Consider the following 24,950-nt stretch of genomic DNA (forward strand, 5'->3'; position numbering starts at 1 on the left):
GCTACATCTGCTCCCTATCCTTTTAGGTATGAATATACATAGAGATTACACTATAAACTGATAATTGTATTTGTCTCTGGGGGTGGAAACTGAGGAACTGGAGGCCAGGTGTAGAAATGAGATTTATTTTTCTTTGTCTATTCTTTTGTACCATTTACATTTCAAAATAACATACATGTATTATTTAAAAACTGAGAGCATCCACGTGGAAGGGCCTGGACCATGCTAGATGCTTTAAAGATATTTGTGGGTACACAGTGAACCTTGTTCATTATTCTCATTTACCTAATATGCCCAAGTATTTTTTTTTCCCTTCAAAATTCTTTACAAAACTAAGAGAGTGGAGGAGGGCAGGGAGCAGGAGAGGCAGGCAGCTGCAGGAGGACAGCTGGGGAGAGCCTCTGCTTCTGGCTCCATCTGAGCCTGGCTCCCTGCTTGTCCTTTATCTTTGCGTCAGCATGATGTCTCCTGCAGCTTTATGTCTGTCTTGGCCTGGCTCCCCCTCAGCCAGCCTCTCAAACATGTTGGCAAAGAGCTGCTTCTCCCTTGTGAGCTCCTTGCAGACCTGCTGCTGGTAGGCAACCAGCTGGGCCTTGTTGCTAAGGTAGAGCTTCAGAACCTTCTGGAAGTCAGATTGTGGTAGGTCAAATTCATTTCTACCAGGTGGGCCTCTCCCTGGTAGAAGAGGCCCTTCTTGTTGTTGCTGTCCTTTCAGGGCTTTGTTGCACTTTTCAGTGGCAGTTGAGAAGGCCTGTAGCTTCAATGACACATGGCCAGATTGAGGTGGGAGGCCAGTGGAAGGGCCTGTGCTTTCTGTGCTTCCTCATGGGAGAAACTCCTTCCATACTCCAGCCAGGATAGTCTTCTCTTACTGCAGAAAAGCTTGCTTAACTTGTCTTCCTTGAGGTACACTGTTCTCTGTTCTTTCACCATGTCTCTCTATTCCAGCTCCACCTCCAAACTCATCTCATAAGAATCCCTGGCTTTCTCAAACTCTTTCGAGATACGCTTCACATTTCAGCACAGCCTATGGTGGCATCTGGAACTTTTCCTTCCCAACACCAAAAGTGGCATTCTCCTTTCTCTGTGTGCTGAATGGCTTTCTCCAGCCCAAAAGCAAGACCCAGACACTCCCCCCTAGCAGATCTCAAGGCAGAGCTCCTGTGGATCAAAAACCTGGCCTCCCAGGGCCACCTCCATGTAGCCCCATTGTGGGCCTGGCAGAGGCTTTACTAGGAGGTTCTATTGTGTGATTGATCAGCCATCTTTGACTTTGGGCAGGTCTTCTCCCTGGAAGTCAAACAACTCTACCTCAAAGATAAGCTGGCATGGGTGTGTGTGTGTGTGTGAAATCTTCAGAGGACTGCCCCCCATCCCCAAACTGTGGGCATATTCTCATTAGCCAGTGATGTGCAAACCACCTTCATGGTTGCCACGGTGATGTCCCAAGCCTTTCCAAGGTCAAAGGAGAATTTGTCCTTGTTGTTCCAGTCTGGACTCACACTAGGTGCCATCCAACAGCCAGCCAGTGCAGTGGACAAAGACCCGTTCCCAATCACGGGCATCTCTGTGCCCATGCCTTCTTGCTTGGTGATTGTAAGCATGCCTTCTTCCTGCTTGGGGCTGGCGTCCACTCCCTCTGCCTTTGGCTGCTTTCACCCCCTCCATGGTCCTCTGCAGGGGACGTCATCTAGGCCTCGCCCTGTGGGCCTCTGGGGGTTGGCTGCTGGGGGCTGGAGGGGGTGGTAGATGGGCTCACAGCCCATGGACAAGTCGCAGCCAAGTGTGTGTATTTTTTTTAAAAGCAGTTTTATTGAATTACATTCACATACTATACTATCTATCCAAAGTGTACAATCAATGGCTTTTAGTATAATCACAGTGTTGTGCATTCATCACCACTAAACCAAGTGTGGTTTTAGTTTTTCTTTTCTTTAAATAAAAGGGGGGTGGCAAGAGTGGCAGCAAATGTAGTGTGTGGCACCATATTAAGTTTTGACAATGCTGGGTTGTGGATACATTGATGTTCGCTGGAATATTATCTACTCTCTCTCTTTGAGATATTGCATGATAAAAAACAAAAGGTAAGATGTCTGTTAGGTAGTGACTGGAGAGCGATGTGAGAAGGGAACATTTCAGCAGTGGTGGTCTGATCACAGTCTGTTTCTTGATGTGCTGCTGGTTACACATTTTGAAAATTCATCAAGCTGTTCACTTATGATTCTGTGTTACACTTCAATAAAACTTTACCAAAAAAAAACCAAACCCTTCCCATTAATTTGAAATTTGTGGTAATGACTTAGTAAAAAGTAAAAAGTTTGATATGATTTTTCCTTTGCAAATAATCAGGGTCTTGGGAGTAACAGGAAACCACTCTAAAATCAGTACCTTTTACTATAATGTGAATTTGCATTTCTTCATCAGTGACATTGATCTTCCTCATCTCACTCAACCTCCTAACTCTCAAGCTCCCTCAGCAATTTCAGTGCATTCCCAGTCTATTTTGGGATGTGAAGGGGTTGATTTTACAACCAGTGTCAGGTAAGGGGGAGCGAGCGCGAGCGAGTTGTGCCTCCAAAGCTAAGCATAGGGTTGGGAAACCTGCAAATGCTCAGTGAATGAAACAACCACTCAAAATGTAAAACAATCTCTGCTCTGCTACTTCCCCAGCCCACCTAGATTTAAATCCACAGGTTTTATCATGGCCTGCATATAGATCTGGTATTGTCTACTTCTCTACTCCTAACATCTTGCTCATTCTGCTGACAGCTAGTGAAATTCATTATTGCCTCAGGGCCTTTGTACTTGTTGGTCCTTCATCTGGGAAGGCTCTTTTCCCTAACTGACCTGACCTATGGTTCCCTCCTTCTTGTTATGTATATCTCTGTCAAATATCACCTCTTCAGAAGAGGCCCTGCCCTGTCTAACAAAATAATATTCCTGTCTAACCACTTTAATGACTTTATGGTGCTTATTACTATCTGAAATTATCTTATATTGTTTATTTGCTAATTACGTCACTCCACTAGAATGTGAGATCCTTGTGAAATCAGGGAGCTTGTTTCATTTGTTCATTGCTGTAGCCAGTGCCTAGGACACTAATGGTTCATAACAAATGCTCAGTAAATAAGTATTCGTGGAATAATGAACGAATAATAGCTATTATTTAATTCCTGTGTATAAGGCACTGTCTTAGATGCTTCACATGTAATAAGACATTTAATTCTAACACCCACTATGAAGTAGATGCTATCCTTACTCATTTTTTTTTTAACTTGGAGAAAATGAAGCACAGAGAGATTAAGAAATTTGCCCAACTTCACACAACTAGCAAGTGGCAGGACCGGGTTTCAAATCCAAAGTCTTACACGAAGTTTCCAGAACATCGTATGCACACTAAAAAAAAAAAGTAAATCTCCGGCCCTGAGAGTCTGATTCTGAAATTCAGAGGGTGAGGCTAAGGTAGGCTGCACGTTTCAAAATAGGACGCCAACGCAGTCTAGCGCCAGTTTTCCTGTTGTGGCGCGAAGTCTACTGGGAGTTGTAGTTCGCCAGCGTAGTTCGTCGGCGTTTCCCGGAAGTGACGCAAGGGCACTGCCTTTTCTCTTCCCGTGTTTCCGGTTTTGAGGGTTCGTGGCGTGTCTCGCGACCTCAGTTGGGACGTATTTCTTAAACCCCTTTCTTCAAGGAGCCGACTCGGGTCGGAGTAAGTGTGGGGACGGTGAGGGGTGGGGGTCGAGATACGGCGGCCCGGTCTCCTTCGCGTGCCCTGTGACGCTCGACTCTCCCACAGCTCCGGTCGCGCCCGCCGCAGCTCCTCAGCGCCGCCGCCATGTCGCGATTTTTCACCACCGGTTCCGACAGCGAGTCCGAGTCGTCCCAGTCCGGGGAGGAGCTGGTCACTAAACCTGTCGGGGGTAACTACGGCAAACAGTGAGTGAGGGTCTGCGCCGTGGAGTCGTGGTCCCGGCACACTGGAAGGCCGTGTACGTGGGAAGGGAATGGAGGGGGGCGGTTGGTGGTGCGAGGATGTTGAGAGCTCAGCGACCCGGAGCCCGTTGGAGGGGCAGCCTTCACGCTTGCAGTGCTGGGACATGGGCGCCCAGCCCCCGGAAGAGGTTTCCCACTGGTTAGGTCTAATGCCTCAGCTTCCTAACTGCTCTCCATGTCCACAGCCTCTGTACCCACTTCTTTCCCTCCCGCACGACATTAGGTTGGTCTTTACCCAAATGCCAAAAGCCATAGTTACTCTTTTTTTTTTTTTTTTTTTTTTAAGATTTATTTTATTTAATTCCCCCCCCTCCCCTGGTTGTCTGTTCTTGGTGTCTGTTTGCTGCGTCTTGTTTCTTTGTCCGCTTCTGTTGTCGTCAGCGGCAGGGGAAGTGTCGGCGGCGCCATTCCTGGGCAGGCTGCTCTTTCTTTTCACGCTGGGCGGCTCTCCTCACGGGCGCACTCCTTGCGCGTGGGGCTCCCCCACGCGGGGGACACCCTGCGTGGCAGGGCACTCCTTGCGCGCATCAGCACTGCGCATGGCCAGCTCCACACGGGTCAAGGAGGCCCGGGGTTTGAACCGCGGACCTCCCATATGGTAGACGGACGCCCTAACCACTGGGCCAAAGTCCGTTTCCCCATAGTTACTCTTAACCCCAAGAGATCCCCAGTGACCTTTCACCAATGAAAGAAGGAAGTCCAAAATGAAAGGTGGGCATCCTGGCAGGTTCTTAAATATTTACTGTACTCTTGTTTCTTACCCACTTGAACTACCCTTCCCGCACCTGCAAATTACTTTTTGAAACCATGAAACGTTGCTTCTCAGACCTCTGTGGCTCACATACCACCTTATTTTGGCTGTATGACTGTGCTAACCTTACTATTGTTTTCTTTAAAAAGAAAAAATATGTGTACACACACAGACTTATAGAAATGATTTCATATCACTATCACAACTGGAAAACTAACATCATTTCCATAAAATAGAAATGGGAAAAATGAGTAAGATGAAAACAAATGAATGGAGATAACTGTTGCCAGCCGAATGCTCTGAGTCTGTGGGATGCCCACTTATTATTTTTTATAGTGTGTTTTTAAAATATGCTTAGATTACACAACGTTACCAAAAAAAAAAAGGGATTCTCACTTATTATTACAAAACGGTACTAATAGCAGTGGTGTTAAGGCCACTGAAACTTTTTCCTTGCCATTGGCCTCTCACACTTCGGGAAACATTACTTTATGAGGCCTACTTCAGATACCATCTCCTTGAAGATAGTAGAAGTAACCTTTTTCTCAGTCATTTAAAGAGCTCATTACTTCTTAGTGACTTGTATGTTCATATAATTGGTTTTCTCACTACACGGTAAATAAGTATTTTGTTTACTTCTGGGAGAGTAGAAATTGTCATCTTTGTATACAACATTTGATAAAAGGCTGTGTTTGAAGTGGACGTATTGAAGTAGATATTGTATATGATGAGGCTCTGGAGAGGAAGAATCCCAAGGAGGTCGACTGTGGTATGGATGGTCTGAGTTACACAGTTATTCCTGTCCTATTAGAGAAATAAGGATCACTTGGAAAGACTGAAACTAGGTAGAGAGGTTAATGATCTCTGTTTCTTCCAAACAGGCCATTGTTGTTGAGTGAGGATGAAGAAGATACCAAGAGGGTTGTCCGAAGTGCCAAGGACAAGAGGTAAGGCTGGTGGTTTTTAAATCATGGAGAGGCTGGTTATTGGGGGCAGGCTTTGAAGCAGTGGTGAATTACCTGGGTGGTGATGGTGGGCATATCCATGTGGTGTTGTGCTTCCAACCCAGGTTTGAGGAGTTGACCAACCTTATCCGGACCATCCGGAATGCCATGAAGATTCGGGATGTCACCAAGTGCTTGGAAGAGTTTGAGCTCCTGGGAAAAGCATATGGGAAGGCCAAGAGTATTGTGGACAAGGAAGGTGTCCCCCGGTTCTATATCCGGATCCTGGCTGACTTGGAGGACTACCTTAATGAGGTGTGGTGCTTGTGGCTAAGGTGGGCTCGGGATAGGGGATGTGGGCCTGGGGCTAGTTCCTAATCCATTTCTAAGGATCATGTCTCCTTCTGGTTGTTTGCCTTATCTGATGTTTCCCAGACAACAAGAAATGGGGAGATAGAGCAAGGAGAGAAAGCTTTTTTAATGCCCAAAGTCTTGTTTTATTTTTTATTGTTACCTCTTATTTGTGGTTTTGTACTTTTAGTGGAGATATATAAAGGGTCTTTAAAACATAAGTTAACAGATGTAGTTAAGAAGTAGTACTGATGGTGTGCAACATAGCAAGACACATGAAAGTGGTGGTGGAAGCCTGAAGTTCCGTAAATTACTAGTCTCAGATACCTGTTCTCCTTTTCTTCCCTCTTATTTCCTTTAGTTATGGGAAGATAAGGAAGGGAAGAAGAAGATGAACAAGAACAATGCCAAGGCCCTGAGCACCCTGCGCCAGAAGATCCGGAAATATAACCGAGATTTTGAGTCCCAAATCACAAATTACAAGCAGGTGAGGATGTTAGAGGTGGACTTTGTAAGCTGTAGAGCCCCTTTACTGAGACCCAGAAAAGTATTTTCAATCGGGATGTGTGGCTGGAGAAGGAATTGGGACTGGTATGGGTTGGTGGTATACAGCCATCCTTAATTCTCTCTTTTTCTTCTCTGCAGAATCCCGAGCAGTCTGCAGATGAAGATGCTGAGAAGAATGAGGAGGATTCAGAAGGTGAGAGGGGAGACCCTTACTGCAAATGGTTAGGAAGTCCAGAGTTCAGGTTTTCTTAGCCTAGTTTCTTGGTTGCCCTTTGTCCTTGATCTCCCATTTTAGCTTTTTCGTGTTCTTTTTTCAACCAGGTTCTTCTGATGAGAATGAGGATGAGGATGGAATCAGCGCTGCAGCTTTCCTGAAGAAGAAATCAGAAGCTCCTTCTGGGGAAAGTCGAAAGTTCCTCAAAAAGATGGAGGTAAGAGCCATGATTAGACTGTGGTGAGATTTGCCTGCCAGAGACCATGCCTGGGCAAATGATAGCAACCTCAGGTTGTAAGGGATGGGATTTAGCGGGTGTAGTTTGAGAATAGGTCTCTTACTGTGTTAGAGCAGTGAAGATACTAGAATCTGGAGAACTAGATTCTGAGCCCAGCTCTTCCTCTGGGGAGTGTGTCCCTGGGGCAAGTCACCATTTTTCTCTGGGTCTTGGTGGTCCTTTCCAGCTCTTGATATCCTGATTCCATGAATACTGTTGTTCTCTCCTGAAAATCCCTGAAACATGTTAGCAGAGGTAGCGGAGATATTAATCAGTCTCCCTATTCTTTTCCTGCTGATCTTCTCTTTTCCTTTGAGGATGAAGATGAGGACTCAGAAGATTCAGAAGATGATGAAGACTGGGACACAGGTTCCACATCTTCAGATTCAGACTCAGAGGAGGAAGAAGGGAAGCAGACTGCACTAGCCTCAAGATTCCTTAAAAAGTAAGAAAACTGTTAGGATCTAGAGCTGCAGTGGGAAGGATAGGAGGACGGGATCACCTTGATCACGGTCCTCCTCTCCTTCCCACTGCAGCTTCCATGGAGTCCTTTTAGATTGTAGAGGTCAACTGCTCCCATTTTACAGAGGGATCTGAGAGGTGAAAAATTAGTGAAGGTCACAAGCTAATAATGACTCCTGGAGATGGGATTTTGAAGGTTCCAGATCACAAATATTTAACCTCAGCAGTTCTCACTGCCGTGTAGACTGGGTGCATATCTCACTTTGACACCTGTTAGCTATGTGATAATGAACAAATTTCTTAATCTTTCTAATCTTCAGTTTTTCATCTATAAAATGGGGCCATTCTTGGTTCTGCCTCCCTGGATTTTATTCCATATATTTTTTTAAAGATTTGTCCGTCCCCCCCCCCAATTGGCCACTCTCTGTGTCCATTTGCTGTGTGTTCTTCTGTGTCTGCTTGTGTTCTTATTCAGCGGCACTGGGAATCTGCATCTCTTTTTAGGCATCACCTTGCTGCATTAGGTCTTCATGTGTGCGGTGCCACTCCTGGGTAGGCTCCACTTTTTTCATGCTGGACGGCTCTCCTTACAGGGCACACTCCTTGCACGTGGGGCTCCCTTACATGGAGGATACCCCAGTGTAACACAGCACTCCTTGTGTGTGTTGACACTGTGCGTAGGCCAGCTCATCACACAGGTCAGGAGGCCTTGGGTTTGAACTATGGACGTCCCATGTGGTAGGCAGGTGCTCTGTCCGTTGAGCCAAATCCGTTTCACTCCCTGGATTTTAAACTAGTATCAAATACATGATTTTCAAATAGTTTTTCATCCTATAGGTTGTCTTCACTTTCTTTGATAAAGTCCTTTAGATGTACAAAAGTCTTTAATTTTTATGAAGTCCAGTATATCTTTTTTTTCTTTTGTTGCTTGTGTTTTGGTTTAAAGTCTAAGAATCCATTGCTGAGTACAAGGACCTGATGTTATTTTCCTTTGTTTTCTTTTAGATGTTTTGTAGTTTTGGTTCTTATGTGTAGGTGTTTGATCCATTTTGAGTTAATGTTGTATATAGTAGGGGTCCACTTTTATTTTATTGATTTATTTTATTTATTTCTCTTCCTTTCCCTGCACCCCTGCCCCAGTTGTCTGTTCTGTGTCTATTTGCTGCGTGTTCTTCGTCCGCTTCTGTTGTTGTCAGTGGCACAGGAATCTGTGTTTCTTTTTGTTGCGTCATCTTGTAGTGTCAGCTCTCTGTGTGTGCAGCGCCATTCCTGGGCAGGCTGCACTTTCTTTCGCACTAGACTGCTCTCCTTATATGGGGCGCACTCCTTGCGTGTGGGGCTCCCCCATGCGGGAACACTCCTGTGTGGCACGGCACTCCTTGCGCGCATCAGCTCTGCGCGTGGGCCAGTTCCACACGGGTCAAGGAGGCCTGGGGTTTGAACCGCAAACCTCCCATATGGTAGACGGATGCCCTAACCACTGGGCCAGGTCCGCTTCCTGACTTTTATTCTTTGCATATGGCTATCAAGTTTTCCTGGCAACATTTGTTGCAGAAGCTATCCTTTCTACGTTAAGTGAACTTGGAACCTTTGTCAGCAGTAGTTGGCCATAGATGTGTAGGTTTATTTGTGAACTCTCACATCTATTCCTTTGGTCTGTATGTCTGTTCTTGTGCCAGTACTACATTGTTCTGATTACTGTAGCTTTGTAATTTTTAAAAGCGGCGACTGTAAGTCCTCTTAATTCATTCTTTTTTGAGTTTGACTGCTTGCGACCCCTTGCCTTTCCATCTGAATTCAGTGATGGGCTTTTCCATTTCTGTGAAGTGTGTTGGAATTTTGATTGGGATTACATTAAATCTGTAAATTGCTTTGGGTAGAATTGACATCCTAACAGTATTTAGTCTTCCAGTCCATGAGCATGGAAAGTCCTTCCATTTATTTAGGTTCTCTTTAATTTCTTTCAGCAATGTTTTGTAGTTTTCGATGTATAGTCATTTATATCCTTTTTTCACATGCTGATCTTTTACCCTACCACTTTGCTGAATTCATTTATTAGCTCTAGTAGCTTTATTGTGGAATTTTTGGGATTTTTCTGTATAAAGGACCACGTCATCTATAAATAGGGAAGGTTTATTTCCTCCTTTCCAGTTTGGATGCCTTTTATTTCTTTTTCTTGCCGAATTGCTCTGGGTGTATCTAGTACAGTTTTGAATAGCTGTGGTGACAGTGGACATCCTTGTCTTGTTTCTCATATTGGGGGGAAAGCAGTCAGTGTTTCACCGTTGAGAATGATGTTAGCTGTGTTTTTTCTTTCTATTCTTAAGTTTTATAACTGTGTTTATCAAGAAAGAGTGCTGGTTGTTGTCAAATGTGTTTTCGGTGTCAATCGAGATGATCATGTGGTTTTTTCCCCCTCTGTTCTATTAATGTGGTGTATTCTACTAATTGATTTCTTCTACTAAACCACCCTTGCATTAGTGGGATAAATCCCACTTGATTTTGGTATATGATCCTTTTACTGTTCTGTTGGATTTATTTTGCTAGATTGGTTGGGATTTTTGCATCTATATTCACTCAGGATATTCGTCTGTAATCGGGTGTGTGTGTATGAGAGAGAGAGAGATCTTTATCTGGCTTTGGTATTATGATGTTAGCAACAGGGAATGAGTTATGAAGTGTTCTTCAGTTCTTTGGAAGAGTTTGAATTGGATTGGTGTTAATCTTTGAATGTTTGCTAAAATTCACCAGTGAAGCCATCTGGTTTTGTGTTTCTCTTTGTTTTTGTTTTTTTTTTTAAGATTTATTTATTTTGTATTTATTTCTCTCCCTTCCCTCCCCCCCAGTTGTCTGCTCTCTCTTTCCATTCGCTTGTGTTCTTTTGTGTCCACCTCTATTCTTGTTAGCGGCACAGGAATCTGTGTCTCTTTTTGTTGCCGTATCTTGCTGCGTCAGCTCTCCGTGTGTGCGGTGCCATTCCTGAGCAGGCTGGACTTTCTTTTGCGCTAAGTGGCTCTCCTTACAGGGTGTACTTCTTGTGCGTGGGGCTCCCCTGTGTAGCAGGGCACTCCTCACATGCATCGGCACTGCACATGGGCCAGCTCCACATGGGTCAAGGAGGCCCGGGGTTTGAACCACGGACCTCCCATGTGGTAGGCGGATGCCCTATCCATTGTGCCAAGTCCGCTTCCCTGCATTTCTCTTTGTTGATTACTAATTCAGTCTCTTCATTACAGGTCTTGAGAGAGTTTTCATTCCTTCTTAAGCCAGCTTAGTTAATTTATATGTTTCTAAGTGAACAGTTTTTGTTTTGTTTTTTAAATTCAGAATTTAGGTCTATTGTCAAAAGAAAGAAGAAAAATTAAAAACAGCATGGTAACAGCATTTTTTTTGGCACAAATTTTTTGGTAAACTGGCAGCTAAGGAATAAGTTAGTCTGGCCACATGAACTAGTATCAGAGAAAACAATTTCACTTATTTGTGGATTACTGAAAAATCTTGGGGCTTAGCTGTGGAGCATCATGATAGGCTGTTCTTGTGTCTAGTGGCCTGGCTGGCATCTCTACTTTATTGGACCTCATTGTCCCATTCCCCTTGAGAATTTCTTAGTGGGGATAAAACAGTGTCAGACCTTGATAATTAGTCCAGCAAATTCATATACTTAGTGGTCTTTGCTTTGGTTATGGTTTTGGTTAACTCTTATCTCTAGGTCATCCTTGTCTTGTGTAATTTGGACTTAGGATTTGATGGAAGAAAAGAGGAAAAAGTTCACAGGAGGAAGAAGCCTCAGAGGTGGGGATGGTGCTAGTCTTTCATCCTTTCCCATTGTCTTCTGGCAGGGCCCCCACCACAGAGGAGGACAAGAAAGCAGCAGAGAAGAAACGTGAGGACAAAGCCAAAAAGAAGCACGATAGGAAATCTAAGCGCCTGGATGAGGAGGAGGAGGACAATGAAGGCGGGGAATGGGAACGAGTCAGGGGTGGAGTGCCCCTTGTTAAGGTGAGGATTTGGAGGTTAAAATGAATTTTTAGGGACAATTTGGGAAGAGCATATGGGTCAGTGCCTTAGTCAGGTTTGGTCAAGTTGGGAGAAAACTTAAGGTGAGGGGGGCTCCTTTTGGCCTGCATGTGACAGGGCTTATGTTGCCTAGGAAAAGCCAAAAATGTTTGCCAAGGGAACTGAGATCACCCATGCTGTGGTCATCAAGAAACTGAATGAGATCCTACAGGCAAGAGGCAAGAAGGGAACCGATCGGTAAGATTTGTGAATCTAGGCTGTGGGATTGCAGAGTGGAAGTTCTTTTTCTCAAGATATTAGGTGGCATTTGGAAGGGAAATAGTTCTGCTTTGGAAGGATCTGTGTGTGACTGTAGTAGAAGGAAAAGTATATTGACAGCTTGCAGTTCCAGTTTCTACTGTTAACTGTTTGACTGTAGTCATTTAGTCTTTTGGGACTGTTGCTGTAAAATGGAAATATGCCCACCTTATTCATTGACTATATAGAATGGTGGATGTGAAAGCATTGTACGTCATTTTAAGGATCCTTAGCATTAATGCTCTTTCTGTTTGGAATTTATTAAGGAGAGACACATATGCTGTGGTGAGGATAGGGATACTGGGAATGAGGCTGCTTGCTTGTCAAAAAGGGTATGGTATATGACAGGATGAGGCTGATTTGTCTCCAAAGCCTCACTCAGTTCTCTGCTTCTCCAGCGCTGCCCAGATTGAGCTGCTACAGCTGCTGGTTCAGATTGCTTCAGAAAACAATCTAGGGGAAGGGGTCATTGTCAAGATCAAGTTCAATATCATCGCCTCTCTGTATGACTACAACCCAAACCTGGCCACATACATGAAGGTGAGGGCAACAAAGAGGAGCATCTCAGGGCCGAGCTGGGTGGGTCTGGGGAAGGCGCCTAGTGTCTGAGCTTGGGCAGCTATAGAAATGGTCTTGGTAGTTGAATGCCCGATGGATTTCTGGTGAAAAGACTCTTGAGTGGTGTCTGCTTGTTCCATCCTCACACCTTTAACTCTGCCATCTGATCTCATGGCAGCCAGAGATGTGGCAGAAGTGCCTGGACTGCATAAATGAGCTGATGGACATTCTTTTTGCAAATCCCAACATCTTTGTTGGGGAGAACATTCTTGAGGAGAGTGAGAACCTGCACAATCTTGACCAGGTAAAGGGATGAATTGACAGAATAATTGGAGGCATGGTCTGCCTTGGGAAAGCTCAGTGGAGGCAGAGGGGTTGAGATTTGGGACTGAGATCTGGGCTAATTTATTTACCTCTCCTTTGCTGTCCTCTTCAGCCACTGCGTGTCCGTGGCTGTATCCTAACTCTGGTGGAAAGAATGGATGAAGAATTTACCAAAATAATGCAGAATACTGATCCTCACTCTCAAGGTGAGCCTGAGCAAGCACAGGTTTTGGTGAGGGGGAAAGATGGGATATTGCTAACTAGTGTTTCCAAATGTTATATGGGAGTGTTTGGAAACCCAGCTTTCATGATGGGGGACTTAGTTGCTGGGCCACACTCCGTAGTTTCTGACTCAGTAGGTCTGGGTGAGGTCTGACAAATTGCATTTCTTACAAGTTCCAAGGTGATGCTGCTGGTCTGGGGACCATTGGGATAAAGCATGCATCCTTTTGGCTTGGAGGGGAAAGTGCAGGGCCTTTACTCAGTAAAAATGTGAATGTGTCCATTGGCCCACTGATTGAAGGGTATGGCTGTGAGTAAGGTAGCCAGAGTTCTTATGCGTGGAGCCTACATTTTGTTGCTGGAAAAAAAAGATTCAACAAGTAAACAAAATAAGTTTAGATAATACAAAGTGCTAGTCAGAAATTAAAATAGAGCATTGTGATAGAGATGACTGGAGGAGTGGTTGCTTTAGGTAATGGTCGAGGAAAGCATCTTTGAGAGGGGGCCATTTGAAATGAGAGTTGAATGATGAGTGGTTATCAGGTGAAGAATTAGCAGAAAAGAGTGCTTGGCAGGGGTAACAGATGTGAACAAGGCATGGCCCAGGAATAGAAAAAGGCTGTGTCATTTGAGTCCAGTAAGAGAAGGGGAGATAGGCAAGAGCTTGTAGGCCCTTACTGGCCAAGGAGAGGAGTTGGGATTTTTTTCTAAGCAGTTAGGTGGGAGGATTATAGGTCTTGGAGAAGATGTTTTCAGGACACATCAATTAGATCTTTCGGACAGGTACAGAGAAAATGTACAGGAGTAATGGGGCTGATTGGGGACAGATGGTTGGGAAGGAGGCCTAATGCTTGTCTGAGAAGAGGGTGTCCTGGTTGAGAAGAGGATGTGTCCTTTTCTTGCCAGAGTATGTGGAGCATCTGAAGGATGAGGCACAGGTGTGTGCCATCATTGAGCGTGTGCAGCGCTACCTGGAGGAGAAGGGCACGACTGAGGAGATCTGCCGTGTCTACCTGAGGCGCATCCTTCATACGTATTACAAGTTTGATTACAAGGCCCATCAACGGCAGCTTACACCCCCTGAGGGCTCCTCAAAGGTGAGTGCCCAGCAGTCATGTTAGAGAGGGAAAGGGTGTATGGAGCCCTCCTACCTACCTGTCTGGACTTGATGGCAAGTCTGTTTCCCAGGGACTTTCTGAGGTGCAGCAGGTAAGGAAATTGAGGGATTTGAATGAGCCAGGTGGAGTCTCCTCTTTGGTTGCAAGAACCTGAGCCATTTAGAGCCATTGTCTTTGCCTCACCTTCTCCAACGACTTCCTCCCATTGCCCACCCAGTCTGAGCAAGACCAGGCAGAAAATGAGGGTGAGGACTCGGCTGTGCTGATGGAGAGACTGTGCAAGTACATTTATGCCAAGGACCGCACAGACCGGATCCGCACGTGCGCCATCCTCTGCCATATCTACCACCATGCACTGCACTCCCGATGGTACCAGGCCCGGGACCTCATGCTCATGAGCCACCTGCAAGACAACATCCAGCATGCAGACCCGCCTGTGCAGGTAGGATGAGAGGGGCTACTCTGGCCTTGTTGGAGGTGAAGGTGGCCAAGGGAGAGGGACCATGCCCCTTTCTTCTTTTCTGGCAAAGTTGCTCTGCCAGAAGAGCCTCCCATCTGGCTAGTGCCGATCAGTAGATTGGTCTTTCCCAAATATCAGCCTTCTTTGATCCTTCTGCGTATTAGCATATATTTTGTACTCTGCCAATAGCAGTAGACTTTTCTGGGACAGAGATTAGGGTGCAATCAACATCACTTTTACTTGCTATGTAGCTGGTTTAGAACATTCGGAGTTCATCTTACAGTCTTCAATAAGTTGTTAAACCAAGAGGAAAATGGGGGCCCAAATGCAATGTGAAGTGTTGGGACATAATAGTGGGAAGTCTCATCTGGTGGGGTGGGGATAGATTATTGTGAGGAAGTTTTTGTAAAATTAGAAGTATTTAAGCTGTGTCTTAAATTTAAATCTTAAGTTTAAATCTTACAGATGAGAATTAATTTCTTAAGAGAGTTAGGAAATATTTTTGTGTAAAGCAATTGGTGACCCTGTCAGGTGGTGGTAGTGTTGGTTTTTATTTATTTATTTAATTTTTTTTTTTAGATTTATTTATTTCTCCCCCCCCCCCCAGTTGGTGTCTATTTTGCTGCATTGTCTTTGTCTGCTTCTTTTGTTGTCAGCGGCACGGGAATCTGTGTTTCTTTTTGTTGCGTCATCTTGTGTCAGCTCTCCGTGTGGGCGGCGCCATTCTTAGGCAGGCTGCACTTTCTTTCGCACTGGGCGACTCTCCTTATGGGGCGCACTCCTTGCGCTTGGGGCTCCCCTACGCGGGGGACACCCCTGCGTGGCACGGCACTCCTTGCGCGCATCAGCACTGCACATGGGCCAGCTCCACATGGGTCAAGGAGGCCCAGGGCTTGAACTGCGGACCTCCCATGTGGTAGATGGATTCCCTAACCACTGGGCCAAGTCCACTTCCCTAGTGGTGGTTTTTAGATAGCCCTCCTATTTGTTTAGTTTGGCATAGTGGGTAGAAGCATGAGAGGTGGGGAGTGTCAGTTATGTTCAGTTGTTATTACATTTCTTCAACAGACAATTCTTGAGTGGTTTATATTACATTCCAGAAGACTGCTGTGCTGGCTGCTGGGGATGTCAAATCAGTGGCACTTGCCATCTAGGGGGTGCTGGGGTCTTTGAGATGCTGTCAGCAAATATGTGGCGCTCTGGTCTTGCAAAAAGTTTTTTTTTCATAGTTGCATGGTTACAGTTTCATGGTTTCACCTTGACATGCACTGTACCATCTCACTCAGTGCTTAGGATAGCAGGGAGCAGCCAAGCAATTAAGTCTTTTTCCAGTTTTTCCAGATTCCCATTGTTTGGGTGCTTCACTCTGTAGATTGGTGTAGCACTTCTCAGGTTTTAAAGCTGGGAATCTGTATGCATGAGGTTGAACTCATGTCTTTGAGTCTCAGTCAACTTACCTTGCAAGGTTGTTGTGTGGTGGTTCTTTTGTAAAGTGCATTACATAACCTATGAAGAAAAGCTGCCCTCATACAGATATGTAGTTGGAAAAAAAGGAAGAGGCTTTTAATTGTCTTTCCAGATAGTTTTGGACATTTTTTGTTGGTACTGCATCAGAACTCAGTAAGTGGAAGTTTTTAAAGATTGGTTGCATGTGGAATCTGAAATTGTATCAGTGAATTTTCACGCTTTGTTATATCAAAGTCTGTTGATCTGTGCTGCGGTTTAAATGAATATTTTACCCTTGCATGGTTTTGTAATTTCCTGCATTCCTCATTTGGAAAATAATGGTTCACTGAACATTAACATATTTCACTTTGAAATTTAAAAAAATCACAATCATGAATATCATTCAAACTTTAGATGTTTCACCTACCACCTTACAATTTTTGCGTTGTGTACATAGAACCTGGACTATGATTTACTTGGCATTTTCTCTAAAATTGATGCGTTTTCTACGTTCATGGCGTGCATTCGTTAAGGAAGCTTTATCTCTGGTAAATGGAGAGCCACCTTCCAAAAATAGAAATTAACCATAAAATAAGAATGATGAAAACAAAACAATGTTATTAAATTCTGTCTAACTTGTTTCCAGCTTGCTTTCTTAAAAATTAAGTTTACAAACATTAGCAAGGTGTTAGTTACGTATTTGCACCAAACGTATGGTTTTCTTGGCCTGATCTTAGGAACTGAAAAGGGACTGGCTTTTTTCTTCATTTGAGGAGGGTGCTGCTCTCTGCTGTCTAAAATCTCACATTTGCCACTGGCCAGTTCTGTTCTGCCATCAGGCTTTTTACCTGCACTTTTTACTAACCCTTGGTGATATCTGGAGTATGTGGCTTTAAAAAACATCTAGATATCAGTCTCCCCCTTAGCTCCATGCTTAAACATCCAATTGCCACTTGGAAGCTATGACTAGCTCAGAAATCACTTGTTGAAACCCATAGTCTTTTTTTTTTTTTTTTTTTTTTTTACAAAAATTTTTAAAATAGCAAAAGAATTGTATTACAATTATATTGTAAATACCTATCACCAAGGTTCTAAATGAACATTTTGCTACACTTGTTTTATCTCTTAGCTATCCATACTCTATTTATTAATCTTATTTTTTAGATGCATGTCAGAGTAAACTATACCCCCTAAATACTTAAGCATGAATTTTGTTAGCTAGAGTTCAATATTTGTTTATGGTTTTGGTATTTTGTTTTTTTAGTAGAAACATCTTTTATTCAGATATTATGTCCCAAAACAAATCAGTTAGTAAAATAGATTCTAGAAAAACAGTGGTTAGATGCCACAAAGTAGGTGGCAATGCTTTAACAGCATGTGTGTTGTACAGGCCTGAGGGCCTCTTCCGTCCTTGTCAAGGGGAGTGCTAACCTTCTCTCCTTTCATACAACATGGTATTTTTTTTAATAGATAGTAGTCCATTTAAGAAATCCTCATATCTCAAGTGAGTTAGTGAATTTTTAAAAATGTATACCGTCTGCTAACTTATATCTCTATCAAGATATAGAAGGTTGCCCTCACTCAGGAGAGTTCTCTGCTGCACCTCGTGGCAACTACTTATTTTAACTTTTATCCATCACAGAATAGCTTTACTTGTTGTAGAACTTGATATAAATGGAATCATCCAGTGTATATTGTTTTTGCATATTTTAGAGATTCATATTGTGTGTATCTGTAGTTTTTTCCTTTTTATTGCATTTGTTCTTTTTGCTCCCATTGTCTGAATGTATCGTGGTTTAGTTTGTTTGTTTTTAAGGAGGTACCAGGGATTGAACCCAGGACCTCGTACGTGCAAAGCAGACACTCAACCACTGAGCTATACCTGCTCTACCATGGATTCTTTATCCTTTTTCCTCTTGATCGATGCATGGTTTCTCCAGTTTTGGTTATTATGAATGAAGCCACTATGAAAATTCCTGTGCACATCTTTGTGAGAATATACATTTCCATTTCTCTTGGGTAAATAGGAGTGGAATTGCTGGGTCATAGGGTTTATATATGTTCCATTTTAGAAGAAACTCAAGTGGTTATACCTAACATTTTTATTTTAAATATTTATTTCTCCCTATCCCCATTGTTGTTTGCATTCCCAGTCTATTCTATGTGTCTGTTCATTGTGTGCTTGTCGTCTTTTTAGGAGGCACCAGGAGCAAACCTGGGACCTCCCATGTGGGAGGGAGTCGCCCAACAGCTTGAGCCACCTCTGCTCCTTATACCTTATATTTTACATGTCTTCTTACAGTGTATGGAATTCAGTAGCTCCGCATCTTGCCACACTTGGTGGTGTCAGTCTTTAATTTTAGCAATACTGGTGATTGTGTAGTGGGCTCTTATTGTAGTTTTAGTTTGCATTTCCCTGGTGACTGTTAATATTGACTTTAAAAAAAAATTATTTTGAAATAACTTCAAATTTACAGGACGGTTGCTGATACCTACTTTTTAGTGTACTTATTGGCATTCTGTGTCTTGTGAAATGTCTATTTAGCACTTTTGCCCTTTTTTGGGAATCGTTTATAGTTTTATTATTTAGTTGTAGGAGTTCTTTATATAACCTGGATACCAGTTCTTTGTCAGGTATGTTTTGTGGATATTTTCTTCTAGTCTGTGGTTTATCTATTCATCTTTTTAACCATGCCTTAGGATGACCAGTTTTTTTTCCCTTTTATGGATATTGCTTTCTGGGTCTTAAGATAACTTTGCCTACTCCCATATCATGAAGATATTCTGTTTTTGTTTTCTTTTTGAATGCTTTTATGGATTTAGTTTTTACGTTTAGATTCCATGATTCATCCTCATTTAATTGTTGCATGTGGTGTGAGGTGGGTCAAGATTCTTTTTCTTCCCTGCATGGGTTTCTAATTGTTCCAAACCACTTGCAGAAAAGTTTCCTTTCCCATAGAATTGCTTTGGTATTTTGATGGAAAACCAGATTCTATAAGGATATGGTTTTTTTTTTGTTTGTTTGTTTTTTGAGGTACTGGGCCAGGGATTGAACCCAGGACTGTGTATGTGGGAAGCTGTCGACCAGCCACTGAGCCACATCAGCTCCCCTGAGTTGTTTTTTTCATTTGTTTTCTTGTTGTTTGTTTTTGTTTTGTTTTTAGGAGGCACCAGGAACCGAACCTGGTACCTCCCATGTGGGAAGGTGCTTAACCACTTTGGCCACATCTGCTCCCCTAAATTCACTTTTAAAAATTTCTTTCTTGCCTTATGGCAGTGTGACTCAGACTTTTGATACAATGTTGAATATAGATAGTGAGAACAGACCTCATAGCATTTCACCATTCAGTATGATGTTAGCAGTATGATGTAGGTTTTTTGTAGATGCCTTTCATCAGACTGAGGAAGTTCTTTTTTGTTCATACTTTGCTGAGAATTTTTTCAAATGTTTTTTCTGCATCTGTAGAAATGATACACATTTTTCTCCCCTTATGTATATTTATATATATATCTCATATTGTGAATAATAGTGATTTTAGATTTTTATACCAATCTTTCATTCTGAGATAAATCGTACTTGGTTCTGATATGTTCCCCTTTTTATATATATTAGCTGTTTGCTAATACATATTTCTCCCTTTTTTTTTTAATTAGCGCATTGTAGGTTTACAGGAAAACCATGCAGAAAGTACAGGCTTCCCATACCCTCTTCCTTCACACACAAGGTTTCCCGTTTTCAACATTTTGCATTTGCATTAGTAACCCTTTGTTACTAATTTATTTTAAGGATTTTTGTATTTGTGTTCATGAATGATATTGGTATCTATTTTTGTTGTTGTGAATAAACTCATAGTCTTTTTCTCTCCCAAAATCTATATATTACCTACAGTCTTCCCTATCTTAATTAGTGGCAAATCCATATTTTCAGTTGTGTAGGCCAGAAACCTTGGCATTGTCCTTGACTCTTTCTCTCACATCTGATTTCCCCAGCTTTTTCTATTCAAAATACCTTCATATCTGACCATCTTTTTTTTGCAAATTTTTTTTAATTAAAAAAAAATACGTAGATCACACAGAATGTTACATTAAAAAATATAGGAGGTTCCCACTCCCCACCCCGCCCCCACTTTTCCCCTATCAGCAACAACTTTCATTAGTGTGGTACATTCATTGCATTGATGAATATGTTTTGGAGCACTGCTACACGGCATGGATTATAGTGTACATTGTAGTTTATACTCTCTCCCAGTCCATTAAGTGGGCATAGCAGGATATATAAAGTCTTGCATCAGTCCCTGCGGTTATCATTCAGGACTACTCCCAAGTCCCGAGAATGCTCCCATATCACACCTTTTCCTTTTTTTTTAAACATCTACTTTTATTTTTTTAGTTTTTTAAAAAGATTTTTATTTATTTATTTCTCTCCCCTTCTCCCTACCGCCCCAGTTGTCTGTTCTGTGTGTCTATTTGCTGTGTCTTCTTCTTTGTCTGCTTCTGTTGTTGTCAGTGGCACGGGAATCTGTGTTTCTTTTTGTTGCGTCATCTTGTGTCAGCTCTCCGTGTGTGTGGTGCCACTCCTGGGCAGGGAGCACTTTCTTCCGCGCTGGGCAGCTCTCCTTATGGGACGCACTCCTTGTGCGTGGGCCTCCCCTACGCGGGGGACACCCCTCCATGGCATGGCACTCCTTGAGCGCATCAGCACTGCGCATGGGCTAGCTCTACACGGGTCAAGGAGGCCCGGGGTTTGAACCACGGACCTCCCATGTGGTAGACAGTTGCCCTAACCACTGGGCCAAGTCTGCTTCCCTCACACCTTTTCCCTCTCCCTGCCTTCAGCAACTCCTGTGGCCTCCGTCTCCATATCAATGATAGAATTTCTTCCATTGCTAGAGTCAACGGTAGTTCTATAGTAGAATACCAATAAGTCCACTCTAATCCATATTTTATTCCTCCATCCTGAGTACCCTGCGATGGTGATACCCCCTCTATCTCACAGTTGAGAGGTCTGACCACTACTTATCACTTCCACTGCTAATCTGAGCCACCATCATCTTTCTAGTCTGAGCCTCCATCATCTTTCACCTGGTCTCACTGTTTGCCTGGACTCCCTTCAGGTTGCTCTTGATACAGGAGCCAGAGTAACCCTGTGAAATTGTCAGAGGATAGCACCTATTTCTTCTAAGCAGGTTTCTCATCTTAAAAATCTTGAGGCCCTATACTTTCCTATACCCCAGCTTATGATCACATCTTTTGCCAGAGCACATGGGGCCTTTGCATTTACTTTTCCTTTTTTTAGAATATTCTTCTAGTTATCTGCATGGCATACACCTTCTTTTTCTTTAAGTCCTTACTGAAACATTCCCTTCACAATGAGGCCTTGCCCAGTTATCCAGTGTAATATTGCAAGCTTCCACCACCCCCTGCATATACTGCCTTCCTAACTCCCCTTCCCTGCATTATTTTCCCTTTTTGCTTTAGTCACCATTTGCAGAGTATGGTTATTTTGCCCTCCAAACCCCTCCCCTAGAGTGTATGCTCCTTGGAGAGCAGGGACTTGTCTGTCTTGTTCTCTGTCCCTGGCACATAGTCTAGCACTCAGCTTATAGTAGGTGCTCCAGTGTAGATTTGTGGAATAAGTGAATGACCTGTCCCAAGGATGCCCCCCTCAACACCTTGCCCTTTTGCCCCCAGATCCTGTACAATCGCACCATGGTGCAGCTGGGCATCTGTGCCTTCCGCCAAGGCCTGACCAAGGATGCACACAATGCCCTCCTGGACATCCAGTCTAGTGGCCGGGCCAAGGAGCTTTTGGGGCAGGGCCTGCTGCTGCGCAGCTTGCAGGAGCGCAACCAGGAGCAGGAGAAGGTAGAACGGCGCCGGCAAGTGCCCTTCCACCTGCACATCAACCTGGAGCTACTGGAGTGTGTCTATTTGGTGTCTGCCATGCTCCTGGAGATCCCCTACATGGCCGCCCACGAGAGCGATGCCCGCCGACGCATGATCAGCAAGCAGTTCCATCACCAGCTGCGAGTGGGCGAGCGACAGCCCTTGTTGGGTGAGTGTAAGGCTGTGTATTAGAGCAACCTTTTATTCTTTGATTACTTTTAATTGTAAAGATTTAAGAACAATTAAAGGGACTAACTTTCCTACTTAATAATTCAAAATGATTTAATGACCTCTTCATGTATTACTTATAACAGTGTCTCTGTAGTCCTATTTTAGGACATGCTTTTTTAGCCTGTTATGCCACCATGTAGAGCCCCCTGCTTTCTGCCATTCTCTTCTATCTGTATTTGTCAGCATTACCTTTTTACCATATTTATGATGCTATACACCTTTGGAAGGTCTTCATTGCCTGCAGAATAAAGTTCATTCAACACAGTCACTAAATTAAACTCTCCTGATCTGACCCCCAACATTTAAAAAATTTAATATAAACTTATATAGCACTTATTTCTGCCTTGCACTGTTATAAGAGCTTTATCAAGAATGGAAATAACTTGATGAGTAAACCCATGACCACATCCCATTACAGATTTGTCCTCTGATGGTTTGGTGCAAGTATGGTCATCATCCTAAAGTCCCTAAAATGAATTTTGTTTGGCTCACATAGTAATATTTTGTTTTGTTTTGTTTTTAGTTGGAAAATTTCAAGTGGAAAATCTTGTTTTCCAGCATTCTTAGAATTTTGGTGGATCTGATATCCACGGGGCTAGGCTTGGCTAAAGCTGATATAACAGCTGTGAGGAAGGCTTTCTAGTTCACCACAGTCCTTGCCTCTCTCTATTACTCCCTGGCAGTGGGACCAAGAGCCAGACTGTAAAGAAATCTTTGAACCTCTAACTCTGCATCTTTCAAAAGTGATAAAATCAAAACTAATCCAAAACTATTGTTTTTTCTAACACCAGCCCTAGTCACTCATTTCTGTTTTGGCCCGATTGGCTGTCCCTTCCTGTTCTAGGTCTGCCATATTGATGTTTGTCTATATTTGCTATTCGTTTCCAGTCTTAGAACTTTTGCACTTTATTGTCAGCCTTGAATTCCAGTACTCTTGTTTGCTATGTCTTATCTTCCTAGTTTGTTTCTCAGAATATATTTGGAGAGTCCAAGTCCATAATCAGCATATCAAACCTGTGATTTTACAGATGTAATTTAGGATGAGGTTAAATTTTTTTAAGGAAAATAAGCGAGCCACTTTAAACAAAAATTAACTGATAATAGTATAAATGATATATGGATATGGCAAAAACCATGAAGGTGGTATAAGAATGAGTGAAGTTTGCTAAATACTATTCCAGTTCAGAGTTAAATGTTTTTTTGGGGGGGTCAAGGAAACTTATAAAACTCCAGTGAAAGCTGTGTGCCTTTTCCAAGGAAAAATGTACATAAGGATTCACATGGAGAAATTCGTCAAAATTTTCGAGGGTTCACCAATCCCTGGAAGCACATCTATGGAATAACTTGGTCTAAACCTAAATAAACTTTTTCAGACATTAAGTGACTTCCACAGTCATATGGCTGTTTTGTGTAGAGGGGGGAATAGAATCAATCCAAACCCTTTGTCTCTAGTCTATTCTACTTTTTGCTGTTATGGCCTGCGTTCCTCTTGGATAACCCTTGTGGGAGTAGGAGCCCCCACCCCAAGTTTCCCTAGGCCCTGTCTCACTTACTACCTTTCAGGTCCCCCTGAGTCAATGAGGGAACATGTGGTTGCTGCCTCCAAGGCCATGAAGATGGGGGATTGGAAGACCTGCCACAGTTTCATCATCAATGAGAAGATGAACGGCAAAGTGTGGGACCTTTTCCCTGAGGCTGACAAAGTCCGCACCATGCTGGTTAGGTGAGCAGAGTGGGAGACCATGATGAGTTGGGGAAGAAAACCGGTTGGTTTCCTTCCCTAAAGATTCCACCTTCCCTTTTCTCTCCTCTCCCCACAGGAAGATCCAGGAAGAGTCACTGAGGACCTACCTCTTTACCTACAGCAGTGTTTATGACTCCATCAGGTAGGCTGGGCATTGGGGAGGAAGAAAGGCCCCAGCTTTGTGGTTGAGAGTCCTAACTACTCCCTGCTCTCTGCCTTCTTTCCCCCAGCATGGAGACGCTATCCGACATGTTTGAGCTGGACCTGCCCACTGTGCACTCCATCATTAGCAAGATGATCATTAACGAGGAGCTGATGGTAAGGGCCAGGGGTGGTGAATGGGCAGGTGGGGTCACGGAGGCGGTATGATGCAGGGGTCCTATTTGTGTTGTGTCCCTCCTCTGTCTCACCCCATCAGGCCTCTCTGGATCAGCCGACACAGACAGTGGTGATGCACCGCACTGAGCCCACTGCCCAGCAGAACCTGGCTCTGCAGCTGGCCGAGAAGCTGGGCAGCCTGGTGGAGAATAACGAGCGGGTGTTTGACCATAAGCAGGGGACCTATGGTGGCTACTTCCGAGGTACGTGGTTCCATGCCCTGCCCTCCCAGGGTCCTGATCCCCTCGCTGCTGCTCCCTGGGCACTGACCCCTTTTCCCTTCTTTTCTGTCTCCTGCAGACCAGAAGGATGGCTATCGCAAAAACGAGGGCTATATGCGCCGGGGTGGCTACCGCCAGCAGCAGTCTCAGACAGCCTACTGATCTCTCCACCTCTGTCCCTGAGGCTTCAGTCACACAACCTTTCAGTCCTAAACCACACCCCTGTCATTAAAGGTCTATTTCAAGTTGTTACTGTTCCTGAGCATCTGCTTGTCACCGTGGGGGTGTGTTGGATTCAGTCATTTGCTGAGCTTGTATCACATGACACAGGCATAATGCTCAGATGCAGAGATGAACCATGTATATCCCTGACTCAGAGACCTTGCTCCTTTTTTTCCCCAGAAAACTGAAATAGCATGCGATAAGTTATAACAAGGGTATGAGAAGAGGGTGGTGGATATATGAATAGGATGTGTCTTGGGGGGACAGGGTGAAGGTTAAAGTGTAATGAAGGCAGTGTTGATTGTTGGACCTTGGGATCTTGAGGTTTGG

The 24,950-nt window shown here is 43.7% G+C and overlaps 1 protein-coding gene, 1 non-coding gene and 1 pseudogene across 2 annotated transcripts; 1 reads left to right on the forward strand and 2 right to left on the reverse strand.

Annotated features, from left to right (window-relative positions):
- Positions 1-442: 442 nt before the first annotated feature.
- On the reverse strand, positions 443-3,834 carry LOC101447254 (peptidyl-prolyl cis-trans isomerase FKBP4 pseudogene; annotated as a pseudogene).
- On the forward strand, positions 3,564-24,647 carry LOC101425222 (eukaryotic translation initiation factor 3 subunit C). The gene is made up of 21 exons (XM_004461451.5): positions 3,564-3,706; positions 3,794-3,933; positions 5,623-5,688; positions 5,811-6,000; positions 6,398-6,523; positions 6,682-6,736; positions 6,865-6,974; positions 7,352-7,479; positions 11,336-11,495; positions 11,647-11,750; positions 12,209-12,350; positions 12,547-12,672; positions 12,805-12,898; positions 13,821-14,011; positions 14,250-14,474; positions 21,630-21,993; positions 23,619-23,778; positions 23,876-23,941; positions 24,030-24,117; positions 24,218-24,380; positions 24,478-24,647. The coding sequence occupies exons 2-21, from the start codon at positions 3,833-3,835 to the stop codon at positions 24,558-24,560; spliced, it is 2,742 nt and encodes a 913-aa protein (XP_004461508.1). The 5' UTR covers positions 3,564-3,706; positions 3,794-3,832; the 3' UTR covers positions 24,561-24,647.
- Positions 17,265-17,391, reverse strand: LOC111764860 (U6atac minor spliceosomal RNA). The gene has a single exon (XR_002797363.1). It is a non-coding gene; the product is annotated as a U6atac minor spliceosomal RNA (small nuclear RNA).
- Positions 24,648-24,950: the final 303 nt, after the last annotated feature.

This window comes from Dasypus novemcinctus, chromosome 23 (assembly GCF_030445035.2).
Source record: "Dasypus novemcinctus isolate mDasNov1 chromosome 23, mDasNov1.1.hap2, whole genome shotgun sequence".
NCBI classification, from domain to species: Eukaryota; Metazoa; Chordata; class Mammalia; order Cingulata; family Dasypodidae; genus Dasypus; species Dasypus novemcinctus.